Consider the following 16,518-nt stretch of genomic DNA (forward strand, 5'->3'; position numbering starts at 1 on the left):
TATTAAATTATCTAAATTTAGAGAAATAAATTTTAAATTTTTATAAATAAAAATATTTTATGATTAATATTTTATTAATTAATGAGTTTTATGGACTATTTAAATTTAAAAAACAATTTAATTTTAAAAAATATAAATTTAATGGATAATTGGTTAAATAATTTAAATATAAAAATACTTTAATGTAAATAAGTATTATTTTTATAGATAATAGATTAGATATTTAAATTTAAAAAAAAATAGAATGAAAATATTATTTTTATAACTAATGGTTAGATAATTTAATTTAAAAATTTTTATAATAAATATTATATTAAATTATTATATTATTTTAATAATAATTTTTTTTTATGAATTTACATATTGCAACTTTAGTAGAAAGAGTTTTCTTTATAATAAATATTATTAAAAATCGATTTGAGAGATAGAGTTATTAATCAGTGTTGACAAGATATATTTATAAGATGAAGTTGTTATTAATATATTTTAATTAATAAAAAATAAATAAATTACAATTTAATTATAATATTTTATAAATTTTTTAATATAAATTTATTTTATATGTTTTATTTTTTATATTTTATTTGATCCTTTATTAAAATTGGGGTGATGACAAAATTTCTATATCTGTCCTGGTCATGAGAAAGCTTTTTCTTCCCCTAGAATTTTTCGTGAGAAAGGATTAAATACAATGCCGTGTTACGACCCTGAATTCCTTAAACAAAACTAATATCTCATCCAGATCCATCTCTCTCTCTAAGATGCCGATGGCTTCGTCATCTTCATCAACCTCTAGTTCTTCTGATTTCATAGGTGCAGAGAGTTTCCTTGGCAGTAATATTAACGATACAATAATAATGGAAGAGCTGATGATGCGGAAAGCAAAACCCTACAAATGTATCTGTGGAGGCGTTAAAGAGAGTAAATACGGACCATGCAATATATTATGGCTTTGTTGGGCAAAATATCTTATGCCTCGAAAGTTAGTCAAGTACAAATGGAAGGCTGATAACTACAACTGAGACACTGAAAAATCATCAGTACTTTGAAGCACATAGAGCTAACAATGACAGGCCTACCTTGAATCTGGTGTATAAAGGCTTCAAGTTTCCGGGCACTATTGAGAGCCTGGAACTAGATGGTCATCATCATTCTGATAATGAGAAAATTACTATTATTAAATAGTAATAAAGATGCGATTTTCACAAACTAGTGATCATTATGTTGGAAGCAACAAATGTAGCACAATGAATGAACGAAGAAATTAACGCGCAGTAACAATGGATTTTGTTTATCATGATATCCTTTATTCGATTTTTTTTTCCCAATGAACTCAATTTCTATTATATTAATAATATATATTAATTATTCTACTTAACATCCATTTCAGTTTATCTTCTTTCCTTCACTTGAAAATTTCCTTTTTACATTGTCCTGTTACGATGGGATGCATACGTCCAGATAAAAAAAAAGGAGCACCGAGGGCGTCAAATGATGAAAATTTCCCTGAAAAAGTCCTTAAAATGTTAGCAGCAGAGTAGAAGGGGTAAAATAGAGCTGCATAAATCAATAAATTATAGATTTAACTCCAAACATTCTCATGATGGCATTATTGCACCAAGGAACTATCCAATTGTATATACACCCGAAAAGGAAAATAATAAATAAATAAATACCTCAGAAACTGTAAATGATAATCCGCATTCGGGTAAAACAGACCTATTATTTAAGTTTGCATATAACTGAAAATCTGGTAAAGAAGAGATCTTATCAATTATAACAAACTAAGAAGCTGACTTCAGGGTCCCTTCATTTTAAGCAGTACCACAGCAGATGGTGTAAAACCATTACACTATTATTGCGCACTGCACCGTTGAATCATGCCTGCAAAAAGCTGGCATATTTTGCCCCTAGGAAAAGCCTTTGAATGCAGAGGAGGGCATTTTTGGTAACTTCAGCATTTTCATGGTTCATCAGTTTCATTACCCGTTCTTTGGCCTTGAGGTCTGTCACTATAATCCGCCCAGCAGGGTGGTGCTGAATAAATTGGGAGAGATCAAAGCAAGCAACAGCTAAAGCTCTTGGGTCATTAGATGTGTCCAAAATTGTAATAAGGACCCTCAGAATCTGTCACAGAAGATCTTACATTAGTATTGCAGAAAGTTGCCATTAATTACTCCAAAACAATGAGTATTCCGTAATCATGTCCAAATTTGCTTTCGTTCTTGTGACTAATTTTAGCTTATTTGTTATGTTTTTCTTTTTTCCTTTTTTTTTTTTTAAAAAAAAAAACTCAGTCACTATTAGTCTTGAAAGAAGTTGAAAATTTTAATGAAATTAGTATTTATAAAATTAGTTAAGCACCGGGGAAATAGGACTTGCATGGAAACTAACAAATTTACAGGGTAAAGAAAAATGCAAATGGTAGTTAATCAGAATATTAAAGGATATAAGGAAACATTAGAGCACTAGCCACACGTACAATTTTGTCTAATCAAAATTTATTTCTAACCTAGACAAGGCATTTATGCACTTGAGACAAAGGCATGTTTTCTTTTTCCCTACCAATGCTTCTCGTACTCAAGCAGGTTCAACCAAGCAGTTACTTTATAATTCTTCCATTTATCAGGCAACTCATAACAAACCATACTTTGATCAGTTGACAACTAAAGCACTGGAGTAAGGCATGAAAAAATGGACAAAAGTACCTGGAAATCATTCTCTTCAAAATTGTTAATATTTTCACGCCAGAATACAGGATCTTTGTGCATAGGGGACCAGTCAAGATGCCCAAGGAGGACTTCTTGCTTATACTTGTCGAAAGAACTCAGTTTCTTAATGTTATCCTTCAGGCCATCTTCCAGTTGGTTCAGCGCCTCCAACAAGTCCTGCAAAACGTTCAAAGACATTACGGGACACTAGTTAAAAAGTTGGACAGTCCAAACATAGAAATAGTGACTAATTTCTTTATAGAACCATATAATAAACCACCAGATTAGGCTTGCAAAATAATTAAATTTGACTTGGTTCTAACCAGGTAAAGGTTGAAGCCAAATGGCTAAGTGGCAAGTGAACCCTCTACCAAAGACTATATATTATAAGAAAACTAAGACAAGTTAGATATGTAACTATAATCCTAGTGAAAGACAACCATAAAAGCTGCAACTAAAAATTTGGGAGGGGAAAACCTAAATATAAGGACTGCTACAATAACTCCTCTACCTACCGAAGGGAACATGGCATCATTGATAAAGAGATCCAATTCAAGCTGCTCAAGATGAAAAACATTAAATTCAACACTTGTCAAGGAAAGAAATAATGCAAGGCCACCCAGCCATACATATAGATGAAATGAGTTATGGACAGCATAGCCATCTAGAAAACTAAGACACGTTAGATATAGACTATAATGCTAGTGAAAGACAACCATAAAAGTTATAACTGAAAATTTGGGAGGGGAAAAACCTAAATCTATGGACTGCTACAGTAACACCTCTACCTACTGAAGGAAACATAGCATCATTGATAAAGAGATCCAATTCAAGCTGCTGAAGATGATAAACATTAAATTCAACACTTGTCAAGGAAAGAAAATGCAAGCCCACCCAGCACTACATAAAGATGAACTACATTATGGACAGAATAGCCATCTAAAGTGCTGAGCTAGTGCCTGTACAGTACTCTTTAAGAAATTAACAAACAACAACAAAATAATAAAGAAATAAATTAAAATAAGACATATTAGGATCATCAGAAGTTAAAATCATTTACTACTATGACACAAGTGACAAACTTTATACCAAATTTATATTCAGTATAAGTCAATGTGATTGATAATAGTAATAGTTTGCCATAGCACGCTATCAATTTAGTGACAGGCATGAAAGTCGACCAAGATTCATAATATATTTAAAGGCTAATATATTCTCATTACCTCCTATTCTTTATTCTATATATTCATAGAATAATAACAGCTGGAGAAAAATAAGTTAGGCCATCTACTTGTCTTACCTCATCACTCCATGCTTGAGCTTTCAAACTTTGAACAATTTGTGGTAGACCAAGGTCTACCATCTGTGCACCAAATGTACCTTTGGAAAGCAAGTTCCTAAAGGTCAAGACAATCACCCTGACAACCTAGCAGAAAATAGTGCAACCAAATTGATAAATCATATGAAGCATAAAATTTAATCTTTGAATAGGGATAAACTTGACAAAATGCAAAAAAACTGGCACGGATTTGCTCTTGCATACAATAAACCATGTGCAGATTTTCCATGTGACCAGTCAACTCATAATCCAAAGAAAGCAATGTAATTGCAAGAATGGAAATGTGGGAAAGAAGTATAAAAACCTACACATTTGAACTAGTAAAGTGAATGCTTACTACTAGAAAAGCTAGATGAAGCAAAAAGGTGACACTTACCTTTTCTTTAGTGGAACTCTTTACAACCTCTATTAGTCGCGGCAAGGATCTAGAAGTAGCCAAGTATTCAATTGCTGGTTCATAGTAAGATAATAGCCAGACACAGAGACATGTTTCATAGAGAAGCTGTAATAAAAGATAAGTTATCAACATTTATTGGTTGCAAGGTTCCAATAAAATGTTATTAATGTTCAAAGCTTGCATAACAAATATGGTGAGGTGTAACTCATGCTTGCTCAGCCACCCAACAAACATGACTTTGTTCACGACAATCCATAAATTATCTGGATATTTCAGCAGCTAATATGTAGAATAACATATTAAATAGAAAATAAATTAATGAAAGCCAACAATCCGGAACATAATGAAGTACCTGGATAGATTGCTGGGTAGATGCAGGAGAAATTAAAGGAATCAACAGCTTCACTCCATCTGCTTGAACAAATGAGGCCCTCACTACAGGTTCCTTGAGTAATGTTGCTAAGCAACTAATAGCAGTTGGAACACCCCGACTCGGATGTGAAGGCTTCTTCAGCTGCATGACAATAGGGAATCAAGAGTAAAGCATGCAACAAGTATAAACCCACTTAAAACTTACAAAACAATGTTCTCAAAACAGTACACAACCTGAGCACAAAGCCATTCAACCAATCCTTTTAACACATCATCAATGAAAGTGACTTTACTCTTTGAATTTGAGGCTTGTCCATTTGCAGTAATGCCATCATGAGTTTTAGGCCTAGCACTATGATAGTAGAGGAGTTATCATAAAAGATTCAATTTTGTTAATTATGGAGACTTCACCTATTTACAGATGTGGACTAATATTTAAGTACCTTACTATCAGAGCAAGAATCTTGCAGCTCTTTTCTTGTACATACCAGTTACCTTTCCAAAGCAATCTGATATCAACCAAATAGGTTATTTTAGTTTTCATAATTTTAACTGAAGTAGAATGACATAATATGGTGAAATTCAAATAAGCAAAACACAAATGTAAAGACCAATTATGGCAAAAGATAGAAGGTTAAACATATAAATTTCATTATGCATACAGTTACAAGAATTAAAAGTTGTAGGTGTAATGAACAAATGCCCTAAAGAGTTCAGTGAACTACCAGGAAACTATATTTTCAACTTTCAGAAGGCCTAAACCAGCTACTATTTTAATGCCCCAGGTATCTTTTCACGCATACTCTCATGTGCTAACAGCCAATATAAACTGATACCCCTTAGAACTGCGGTATTGGAAATATATATATACATATTTTTTTTGGGGGGGGGAGACCGCAAGGATGATTTTGATGATTAAATATAGGAAAATAATGCTCTCTGAAATGGAAGAATAGCCTAGTTAAATTCAACTCATTAAACTAAGTTAAGTGCATTCAACCAAGTTCGGTGCTCATATTGGATTAGCTACAAATCAGCTTTTGACAGAGAAATGGCTACTGAGATGCTGCACTCAGAATAATCCATTTCTCAGCAAATTGGAAAAAAAAAAAAAAAAAACTCAAATTTAAACAAAAAAATTATGGATTCAATAACTGAAGGGAACCACAGTGCAATGAAAGATAAAATCCCATCAAAGCCTAGAACAATGCCTTAAAAAAAATGAAGTTCGAATTAAAAACACAAAAAACATTGAACAAATACTCAACTTAAGAAAGGTTCATAAGTATCCTCATTTGCAAGAGACCTATCATGGAATAGTCTAGCTCTTTTTGGATTAGCTGCCAATGAAAACCAACAATAAGTCAACAAATAAATAACAAAAATACAATTTGGAATGCTGAAAATATTTCAGTTACCTGTTAGCATTTCGTCAACTAAAGCCAGAACATATTCAACTGTTTCTTCCTTAAATATATCCCGTAAGATGTTAACAAATACCCGAACATAAGCTGGGCCATCCTGTAATCAAAAGATTCAGGCAACTCTCCTCAAATTGTAGTAATGCATTGAAACTAGAATTACATAGCTTCTGGAAACCAAGGGAGGAATATCAGTACTAAAGTATTAAATAGCAAAAGAAAAAAACAACAGACGTATTCAAATCAAACAAGGAAGAAATACCATTGATTGTGCACTTCTAAGTTACATCTAAAGCTTTTATATATATATATATATAGTTATAGTTATAGTTATAGTTGCTATTCCAGATATAGGAATTCCACATTGTTTGTCATGTCATCTTTAAATAATTCCACTACTCATCAAACGAACAGTAACACCTTCCACAGTTATGAAGGAAGGAAAGAATTTGTTGCAAAGGTCATTATTTACATTCCCATCAAAGAGAGTTCCATGCGGGAGAAATCAAAGACAATCTTAGAGACATATTCTGCAAGAATAAGCTACTCACAAGCTATGAATCTAAACTCTTATGGTGCAGACCTATAATTGTTTCCACGGACCAAAAGGCAACCTCTACATCAACTAAACAAGTCCACAAACACACACACAAATTAAATTTTGTGCCCAACAAAGATTAATAAAACATACATCATCTAACAACTGTGCCCTGTAACTTTCAGATCGATTATCATAGCGCCTCAACAGCTGAAGGTCAGTTCCTGAGATCAGCTTTGTCGCCATGTAAGTCTCCCATGGGATATCCCTCTTAAGAACCTATATAATAGAACATAGATTTTAAACTCAAAACAAAATCACATCGCAAAATAATAGTAGAAATAATAATAATCCAAAAAATATCAGAATCCACAATTAAAAAGGTATTAAGGTAAACAACAATAGCAAGTAAAGATGGAAGAGAAATTCCAAAGGCAAACAAACTATTCACATTCGCATAAATTCTAGTAAATTATAAGTGACAAATCACCAACCTGCTCTGTAGTCAGTTCGGCTTGGGCCATTGATACTGAAACAACTCAAAACGACACAAGATTAACACCAATTCAAGACCTACAACATCCAAAATATGACAAATCTAACTCAAATTTCTCTTCAATTTTCCACAAGGCGATGAAAAATCCAAATACAGAGAGTGAAGGAAGAGGAACACAGAGAAAATTTCTCTGCAAATACAGAAAAACCAGATCATAAAGCACAAATCTAAATCGATTCTCATTTCACATCACTGTAAATAAATGTCATTAAAATGTACCCGGAATTGGCTGCTGAGAGATTATGATAGATTGAATGACAAACGGAATCAAAAGGGAGAAAAATTGCAGAAATTAAATATAAAAATCCAGTAAATTTTAGTATGGATTAAAATAGAGAATTGAGTTAGGAAGACAAAGCGATCGCAGCGTACCTTTTATCTTCTCTCTGTGCTGTCTGGTTATGTTGCGGAAGGAAGGAGCTGTGCTCGCGACGAGCTTCAGAAGTTCAGATTTGTGATTGGAGTCTTGGAGAGCCACAATTGGGTACTTGCATCGTTTTTTTGATCTAGTAATAACTCCTAATCTTATGCGTACACGTGTACTAGTGTATACCCCACCTATTTGTTTTTGGGTGTTTGTTCGTGAGTGTCATATTCTCAAGAAGCTTCACGTGTCAACTATCATTTTATCAGCCAATTGTTCCCGGGTTTCTGGTTAAACCGAACGGGTCGATCCGTATTTGAAAACTATGACACCATTTCACATCTTCTTTAACCGTATTCGCCTAAAAAATTCTGTAATTTTAATTGAGATAATATAAAAAACCTTTGTGATGATTTTCGAATAAGCGGATGTACTTTAATTTATAACAAAAAAAAGTTTGTATATTTTTATATTGTTAATAAATGAGACTTTTCTTTTAATATTATTCATATGAGTAATAAATTATAATTTAGTTTTTAATATTTTGTGAAAATTATATTTTAATTTATATATTTTTTAAATTTAATTGTTAAAGTTTTGTTTAATTACTAAAATAATTCTTTATATTTTTATAAATTAATCTCTAAATATTATAATTGATAATAAGTTTTTATATTATAAATTAATAATAAAATTTTATATTATAAAATTAGTGTTAATTAAATTTTAATATCATATATTTAAAAAATAATAAAATAAAAATTAAATAAAAGATATTTTATTTTCTTTTTATTCTAATTAAATAAAAAAAACTTTGATAATGATAAAGTTAAATAGAAATAATTATTTAGATTTGGATTTTATAATTAAATGGAGTGTTTTATTATAAAATAAAATTTTATAAATAAATTTAAAAATATATGAATTAAATTATATATTTTATAAAACTTTGAAGATTAAATATAATTTTCCTTAAATTATTTTTAATCAATATTTGAATTTCACAGCAACATTTAATAATAGTACTAGAGATAAAAATCTCATTTTATTAATAAAATAAAACTACACAATTTTTTTTATCACAAATAGTATATTTAAAAAAAATTATTGTTTAGTCCTACATGTTATCATTATTTATAAATTAATTTTTATATTTTCAAACATCTATTAAATTTTTTTTTTCTGAAATAGTCTTTCCACCGTTTATCTTTTAAATTAATTCTCATCCCTTCCATGATGCCTCGTAATGGTCCACCGCTTTTGCTTGCCAAACCCATGGCCTCCACCTCTTCCTTAAAGTACACCTGGGACAAGCCATGCGCCAATGGAACCCTCGAATCCATAGTCAATCAAGCTACTCGCTTGCCCAAACGCAAGATTGGTTTAGAGAATTGTGGATGTGGATCACAAGAGCTTGTCCCATGGTTCGAGCACAACCACGCACCAACTTCCGCCTCCCCTACTATGACTATGGACGCCATGGTCCTTTGCTCGAACCGGCCTGATGATCGTAGCACGCGCGTGAAGGACTCTATGCCTGGCTTAAGCAACTGCGTAATGGGTACGTCAACTGGCGTGGGGTTGTGCAGCGGCCGAGCTGCAACTCAGGACGAGGACGCTATGGTCTACGTGAAACGCCCGAGGGTGGCACATGTCTTTGTGGTGCCCGAGTGGAGTAGCTGGCAAAGTGTTAGTGGCATCGAAAATTTTGGAAGAGATAGTCAGCAGGAAAACACCAGCTGCGGCAGCCGGTAACCAAGACGGCCACCGCAGATAAGAATGACTCTGTTTGTCACAGTGGACCATTCCAGGCAATATATATTTTATATATTATTGTTTTAATTGTATATAGAGGAGTTTAACACAGTCTAACAATATCGCTTCCATGATAACTAAAATATACAGTAAAATTTTATAATTAAATAAAAATAATATTATAATTTATTTAATCAAATCAGATTAAAAACACTAAAAATGAAAAGTTATTTTCTTCTGACTTTTTTTTTTAATTTCTAAACTGTATTTATAAATAAAAAAATATTATAAATAAATGGATTTTATAAACTAACACACACCATTTGATTAATAAAAGTGGGTTTGAATTTTTTTTTTTTAATAAAAAAAGGAAGAAATACTGTTTGGGCCAACGGAATCCGGCTCGGCCCAAAAAAACAACTGGTCTAGAAATGAATCCGAGGGAGTTTTGTAAGCAAAAGAAAGGTAGGCAGGCAGGAGGCAGATATTGCCGTCGGTCTTATCCTCCATTGTTGTAATACACGCAAAAGCTGCTCATTCTGTGCTTGAAAGCTGAGCGGCTCCTTTGTGTGGATGGGTCTCTCCTCTATCTTATGACAAAATACGAGGAACCCATCAGCTTGTACTTTAGACGATGTCCTCTTTTCTCTCTTTTTCTCTAACCACAACCTCTATTCTCTCTCATCCTTTATTTTCTCCTGTTTTCTCTCTTTATCCCAATTCTTCCCTATATGGCTACACCACAACAAGAACCATTTCTTCATGTCATTACAGACCAAGAGAAAAGTGGGGAGAAGTTGGTCCCATGGACAAAAGGCCAGATGGGCATTTCAGGGTTTGTTCTTGTTCTAGCTTTGGTGTTGGTAGAGAAGAAGGAGAATTAGAGGGTAGGAGTAGGAGAAAACAGAATGAAAAAGAACTAGTAGAGGAAGAAGACGGTGAGAGTGGTAGTGAAGAGGAAGAAGAAGAAGAAGAAGATATGGAGGCTTTAAGTCCTACTGCTGTTTTGCCTGAGAGATGGGATGTTCTGGGTCTTGGCCAAGCTATGGTATTTCTCTTTTTTCAACCTGTTGTTTTTTATTTTAAAACTTTCTTGCTTCTTGTTTTGGATATCTACTGTTTCTTCCTAATTTCTGGAAAAAGAAAATGATGGGTGAATTGACATACAAGGAAAGAAATTTTAAATAAATTGTGTTATTTACTCAAGAGCACTCTTCATTCCTATTGCCCTTTATGTTTGTGTATTTGGGTTGTACGCTTCAACTACTTAATAAATTATCTTACAGACGAGAAAATGTAAGAGATGAGTGGAAAACACAAGTCCTCTGTTTGTGCCTTTGTGGAGGGTGGATTTTGAATACCATGATAATTAAAGCATGCTTTGCCTTTTTTGGGCCTGTTGGAGTTTTTTTTTTTTTCATTCTGTTTGGTGAAATAATATATTTATAATTTAATTATTCATCTCACACTGATGAACATGCGTTTATCTTTGGAGATGAATTGTTATGCATTCCTATTATCAGCTTTTGTAATAAGTTTGTATATGTTCAAAGTAATTTTTACCTTTATGCCATTTTATATGTTGGAGATTATGTTGTGTGGAAAAAAAAGAAGAACCCTGGCAATGTTGACTGTTTGATAGTTGCTTCCCACAAGTTTCTTTTGTGACATATCATTTTCCCTCTCTTGTGTATATGTGTTTGTATTTTTGTTTCTTTAAATTTCATGCAATGTTTAACCCAATTTTGTAATATGGTGTGGAAAAATCAATTAACATTGGTGTTTTATCTCTGTTCTTACTTACTTAGGTAGATTTTTCTGGTATGGTGGATGATGAATTTTTGGAGAGATTGGGATTAGAGAAGGGAACAAGGAAAGTTGTGAACCATGAAGAGAGGGGTAGAGTTTTGCGAGCTATGGATGGTTGCAGCTACAAGGCAGCTGCTGGTGGATCTCTTTCAAACAGCCTAGTGGCTCTGGCAAGGCTCGGCTGCAAGCCCATTTCAGGCCCTGCCTTAAGTGTAGCCATGGCAGGCAGTGTTGGGAGTGATCCATTGGGTGACTTTTACAGGTTAGCAGCTACTTTGATTTCCTTGTTGTTACTTATTCTCTCACCCAATTCATATAAAAGAAAGTAGATGAGACTTTTGGCTTTCAATTTTCTAGACCATTCTTTTTTTGGCTCAATAATCTTTAGCTTATAGACCTATGATGTTATTCCTTTTTATATTAAGAGTATTTATTGTAATTGAAATGAATAGCATATTGATGACTTTTGGCCACCATCCCTTAGTATCTTGTGTTTTTGTAATTTGTAACCAAGTTATCAACAAAAGAAATCAAGACATTGATGGTTACTTTTTGAGTATTACAACATGGTCATTGATTTTCCTTGAGGACATGGGCAGTCTTGTTGGTTCATCAATTTAAGTGGGTCTATCAGAAGTCCCATTGGGCCAAAATGCACAACAAGGTTTGCCTGTATGCTTTCCTAATATCATCCCCTTCCAACAACAATTCTTCTTTCCTAGAAGTGTGCTACTTGCTTGGGTGTCTGACCCTAGAACTTCATTGCTCTCAAGCACGTAATATTGAGAAAATAGACCGAGCCTAACTCCAATTCAAAAGCTAACTCAGAGGCAGGGTTGCCTAAATCACTTAGTATTCAATCCGTGTCCCAAACCAATGTGGGACAACACACCCTTGTCACACTCAGGCATGAACGTCTGGAGCATTTGTAGGCATACACATCTACGAGTGGTCCAACAGTGAAGCAGGGATAGGCTATGATACCATGTTGACCGTGCCTAACTCCAACTCAAAAGCTAGTTCAAGGGGAGGTTTGCTCAAGTCCTTGTATTTAGTATTAAATCCTAAATCCATGTTCCAAACCAATGTGGGACAACACGCAAAGTTAAGAGAAAGTATCATTAGGCTGCTAGCCAGTTTTTGCTTTTGTCCCTTGCAATATTGCATCTCTATTCCAGGTCCATCTGGTTCACAAGTTAATTGTTGCTGATTAGTTTATAAATATTCCTTTATGATAAAAATTTGTGGTGTCTAACCTTTATGTTTTCTATTTTGCAACTCAAAGTCCAAAAATAAATAATATTAATTGAACCAAACACAGTCTATTATCAAAAATTGAATCTTATCATGGCGTTTGACTATGATCAGATGAACTTAAGAATTTTCTTTTGATACATTTTATAGGGCTAAATTACGTCGGGCAAATGTGAATTTTCTGTCTGCACCTGTCAAAGATGGGACAACGGGAACAGTGATAGTTCTCACAACTCCTGATGCTCAGAGAACTATGCTTTCATATCAGGTAATATCTGCTTTGAATGATAGAAATTGTGACTGGTCGTTTAACTGTTTAATTTTTTAAGATATTTTGGTTAAAGAACTTATTTGATCTTTTAAATATATATTTTTCTCTTTCTTTCTTGTGATGCTAATATATGAGTTTGCTTCTAAAATTGTCGATGCTGCTTGCAAGTTCTATCCATTCATGTCCAGTTAATTATATTTTACTTCATTCAATGTAAGACTTGTGCTGCTTGAAAGTTTACTTTGCAGTGAACTCTGTTTTTTTTGTTGAATTGTGGAAAGTATTTGTAGAATTAACTGGAAATGAAAGGCAGGTTCAAGATCAGGATACGTTTTGGTCCTATTTTAAGAGTAGATTATTCATTTTAATGGCTTGTACTTTTGTTTACAACATTTATGAACTTATGTTGCATGCAGCTGGTTGTCATTTTTAAGCAGGATCCACGTGAAATTAATTATTGGCTATATGTTTGTATAGAGTCTTTCCTTGAGAGGTAATCCACATGAAATTAATTGTTGGCTATATGTTTGTATAGAGTCTTTCCTTGAGAGGTAATCCACGTGAAATTAATTATTGGCTATATGTTTGTATAGAGTCTTTCCTTGAGAGGTAAACAAGAAACTGAAGGTTTACAGTGTTTAAGGATAAGGATGTGCAGATTCAAGTCGGAATATAATGTTATTTGGGTTATCAAACCTAAAGTTTGGAAGTGATCTTTTGTGTATAATATTTCATACATTTCACTAGTCATTTATAAGGTTACTCCTTGGTACATAACTACATATATCTCTTAATTTGCTTTAGAATTGTTTTTTGTACACTGACTCTAATATGAGCCTCTTTTAGGGTACATCTTCAACTGTTAATTACGATCCGAGCTTGGCTACCATAGTTTCCAAGACAAACATATTAATAGTTGAAGGTTATTTGTTTGAACTTACTGATACAATTAAAACAATTACAAGAGCATGTGAAGCAGCACGCAAAAATGGTGCATTGGTGGCAATCACAGCCTCGGATGTGTCCTGCATCGAGAGACATTATGATGATTTCTGGTAAGCGACGTGGTTCTGTTGATTATCTTATAGTTCTTTCTTCTTCTTTTTTTGGGAATTTTACACTTGTTTTATTGGAAGAATTTAGAATTGCATTACCAGAGGGGAAAAGGAATTTTTTTTTTTTTTTCTTAATGAAGAAGTGTGATAGAGTCCGTGCTGAAAGAATGTTGACAAAAAAAAAATCACCATATCATGTTTTTGTCAATAATAATCAGAATAATGATGATAAAGATTTAATGTGGCAACAATTTTCATCTTACATGAGAAGCCCTTTCCAAAGAGGAGGTTATTTTCTGGATGCCCTTGTTGGAAAATTATCTCTTAACCAAAAATGTTATTTCTCTTTTTTTTTTCTTTTTTTTTTTTTTAAGAAAAAATAGCCAACCATGGAATTGTTCCCCTCCTTTACACCCTTGCCATCTTGTAAAATTTAGGTAGTCTCTTTTATGGAACTTCTGGCTGCTGTGAACTCCTTTTGAGTCGAGATGAATATGCTCCTCTACACAGAGATGAGTTGGCAATGTTCTGATGTGAAGGGGAATAAGCCCAATGTTCATGTTGTTACTACCTCTTGACTATAAAAAGATTCATCTTTAAATGTGCCCTTTTCTCTATTTCTTAAATGAAGGGAATGCCATGGTTATTAAAACATCTTGGATATTTTCAAGCTAACCATGTAATGTTGGTTGGGTTTTTGTGGAAGAATTTAGAGTTCTTTAAGGTTAAGGTCCCCTTTTTTTTTTTTTTTTCAAATCTTCTTGTTGCAAGGAAAATAGAAGGTATATGATTACCAATTCTCTTGTGATCTATTTCCGGTCCCTAATCTTGATCAAATACACACTTACTGGTTTATTCTAGCAATGGTAACTTGTGTGCTGTTCCACTACACCGCACTCGCAAGATGTATAAGTTCTGTAAGGAGGAAGGGAAGACGGGTGTTGTCTTGTCTTTTGTTCATCTCTGTGGTCTTAATGGAGATAACGAACATTTTCTCATTCATGGTCAGTATCTAATAAAACTGTCATATTTCTCTCCTTGTGGCTCAGGGAAATTGTAGAGAACTATGCAGATGTTATATTTGCAAACAGTGATGAAGCAAGAGCATTATGTGATTTTGATCCAAAGGAAAGTGCAATTTCAGCTACAAGATATCTTAGTCACTTTGTTCCTCTAGTCTCTGTTACAGATGGGCCAAGAGGCTCCTACATAGGTGTAAAAGGAGAAGCCGTATATATTCCCCCTTCGCCATGTGTACCAGTCGACACATGTGGTGCCGGAGATGCATATGCATCTGGTATTTTGTATGGCATTTTACGAGGCATATCAGACCTCAAAGGAATGGGTACACTAGCAGCTAGGATTGCAGCAACAGTTGTCGGACAACAGGGAACTCGGCTTGGAGTTCATGATGCTCTTAAGCTAGCAGAGTCCTTGACATTTAATCTCGAGACTAACACTGTTAGATCAGATGCTGGTTCCGATCAAGTTTCCAGCTTGTAACGATGTGGCTCGAGCCATTCTGATATCTGAATTCTTTTGTAGACTGTATTCTCTTTGTCTATACATTGTAACAATGTAAATATGTTATAAATATATACATTGATTATACTGGCAATGAATTTGCCATGTTCATCTTGTGCAATAGATACCAGTACCACCTAATTTGCCAGCCTAACTTGAATTTTGGCCTCTTTTCCCTTCCTTTTTGGGGACTTGTGACGAAGTTTAGGCATGAAAAGGCATTGAGATGCAAGAATTATTTTATTTCTTCATGGTATGAGCCAAGAGTGCGATCATATGACGAAGATTTTACTAAACAAATATAGTGCAGCTGCCTGATATGAAACTTTTAACAACTGGTCTAAACTTCTACACAATAGATCACAGGTCCAATGATGGCTAAGGACAAACAATCTTAATGTGGTTGTCCATGAAAAATTAGGGTTTGATGCAATGGGGAATGGTCCCCTTCCCAACCCATATAGACAAATGGCCTCTTCATTTAATTTCGTCTCTGCCAATTCATCCTTTGGTGGTTGGCTTCACAACTTAATCACACAAAAGCATATATTCTCACTTAGAGCTGTAACAGATAGGCTCCACAAGTTTAGGAATTTTATCTTCATTTCAAGTTTTCATTTCTCAATACTAAATACCTTAATTTTCCTATTTAAGGTTTCTTTAGTTAAAATATGCAAATTTTCAAATCTTCAAATTAAAAATACAATAATTATTGGAAAAAAGAAAAGGAAGAATCTGATGCCCTAGGGTTGAAAATTGAATGAAGAAAAAATGTTGGTTATAGAAAATTAATAATGAAACAGAAAGTGGAGAAGATCAGACATTCAATGGTTTGATTTATGTGATTTGGTCCATCTGCTAAGTGGAACAAATTTTTGGTCAGAATGATATGTTGGACTTTGAAAGTGGATTTCATTGAGTCAGAACTCAAGCTTGGTCTTCAAAAGATTTGATTTTCCAAATATATTCTCACATTTTCTAGAAAGTTATATTTTTTAATTTATTTAACTTTTTTTATGATGATGGAAAATTATATATACATTTATGATCATTGGGACAATGACACATTGACCGTAATCGAGCCGTTGTATGAGAGCCGGACACTGATTTATTAGCGTGCAATTCGGTTCACAATCGGATAAGCCGGACTGA

The 16,518-nt window shown here is 33.6% G+C and overlaps 2 protein-coding genes across 3 annotated transcripts; one reads left to right on the forward strand and one right to left on the reverse strand.

The window, feature by feature from the left end:
* Positions 1–1,581: 1,581 nt before the first annotated feature.
* Positions 1,582–7,859, reverse strand: LOC110623079 (V-type proton ATPase subunit H). 2 transcript variants are annotated; one of them, XM_021767943.2, is made up of 12 exons: positions 7,707–7,859; positions 7,273–7,351; positions 6,932–7,057; positions 6,238–6,340; positions 6,087–6,159; positions 5,263–5,328; positions 5,054–5,171; positions 4,800–4,961; positions 4,427–4,552; positions 4,012–4,137; positions 2,709–2,888; positions 1,582–2,127 (listed from the first exon to the last, which is right to left on the reverse strand). In XM_021767943.2, exons 2-12 carry the CDS (start codon positions 7,300–7,302, stop codon positions 1,879–1,881), a joined length of 1,359 nt encoding a protein of 452 aa, XP_021623635.1. In that variant the 5' UTR covers positions 7,303–7,351; positions 7,707–7,859; the 3' UTR covers positions 1,582–1,878. The 2 variants fall into 2 exon arrangements, with proteins under 2 accessions (XP_021623635.1, XP_021623636.1); XM_021767944.2 differs by having other exon boundaries at positions 7,273–7,307; positions 7,707–7,813.
* Positions 7,860–9,853: 1,994 nt separating this feature from the next.
* On the forward strand, positions 9,854–15,477 carry LOC110622952 (uncharacterized sugar kinase slr0537). The gene is made up of 5 exons (XM_021767719.2): positions 9,854–10,501; positions 11,262–11,524; positions 12,667–12,784; positions 13,634–13,842; positions 14,892–15,477. The coding sequence occupies exons 1-5, from the start codon at positions 10,088–10,090 to the stop codon at positions 15,343–15,345; spliced, it is 1,458 nt and encodes a 485-aa protein (XP_021623411.1). The 5' UTR covers positions 9,854–10,087; the 3' UTR covers positions 15,346–15,477.
* Positions 15,478–16,518: the final 1,041 nt, after the last annotated feature.

Source organism: Manihot esculenta, chromosome 9 (genome assembly GCF_001659605.2).
Source record: "Manihot esculenta cultivar AM560-2 chromosome 9, M.esculenta_v8, whole genome shotgun sequence".
Lineage (NCBI taxonomy): Eukaryota > Viridiplantae > Streptophyta > Magnoliopsida > Malpighiales > Euphorbiaceae > Manihot > Manihot esculenta.

What these genes read in the sequence shown, in the direction of transcription:
- LOC110623079 (XM_021767943.2), bottom strand. Translation starts at nt 7,302, where the DNA reads ATGGCCCAAGCCGAACTGACTACAGAGCAG. An exon ending in AGTTGACGAAATGCTAACAG is followed by an intron (nt 6,160 to 6,237) that starts GTAACTGAAATA and finishes TTTCATTGGCAG; the next exon opens with CTAATCCAAAAAGAGCTAGA. An exon ending in TTGAAGAGAATGATTTCCAG is followed by an intron (nt 2,128 to 2,708) that starts GTACTTTTGTCC and finishes CTTCTGTGACAG; the next exon opens with ATTCTGAGGGTCCTTATTAC.
- LOC110622952 (XM_021767719.2), top strand. Translation starts at nt 10,088, where the DNA reads ATGTCCTCTTTTCTCTCTTTTTCTCTAACCACAACCTCTATTCTCTCT. An exon ending in TGGGTCTTGGCCAAGCTATG is followed by an intron (nt 10,502 to 11,261) that starts GTATTTCTCTTT and finishes TTACTTACTTAG; the next exon opens with GTAGATTTTTCTGGTATGGT. An exon ending in CCATTGGGTGACTTTTACAG is followed by an intron (nt 11,525 to 12,666) that starts GTTAGCAGCTAC and finishes TACATTTTATAG; the next exon opens with GGCTAAATTACGTCGGGCAA.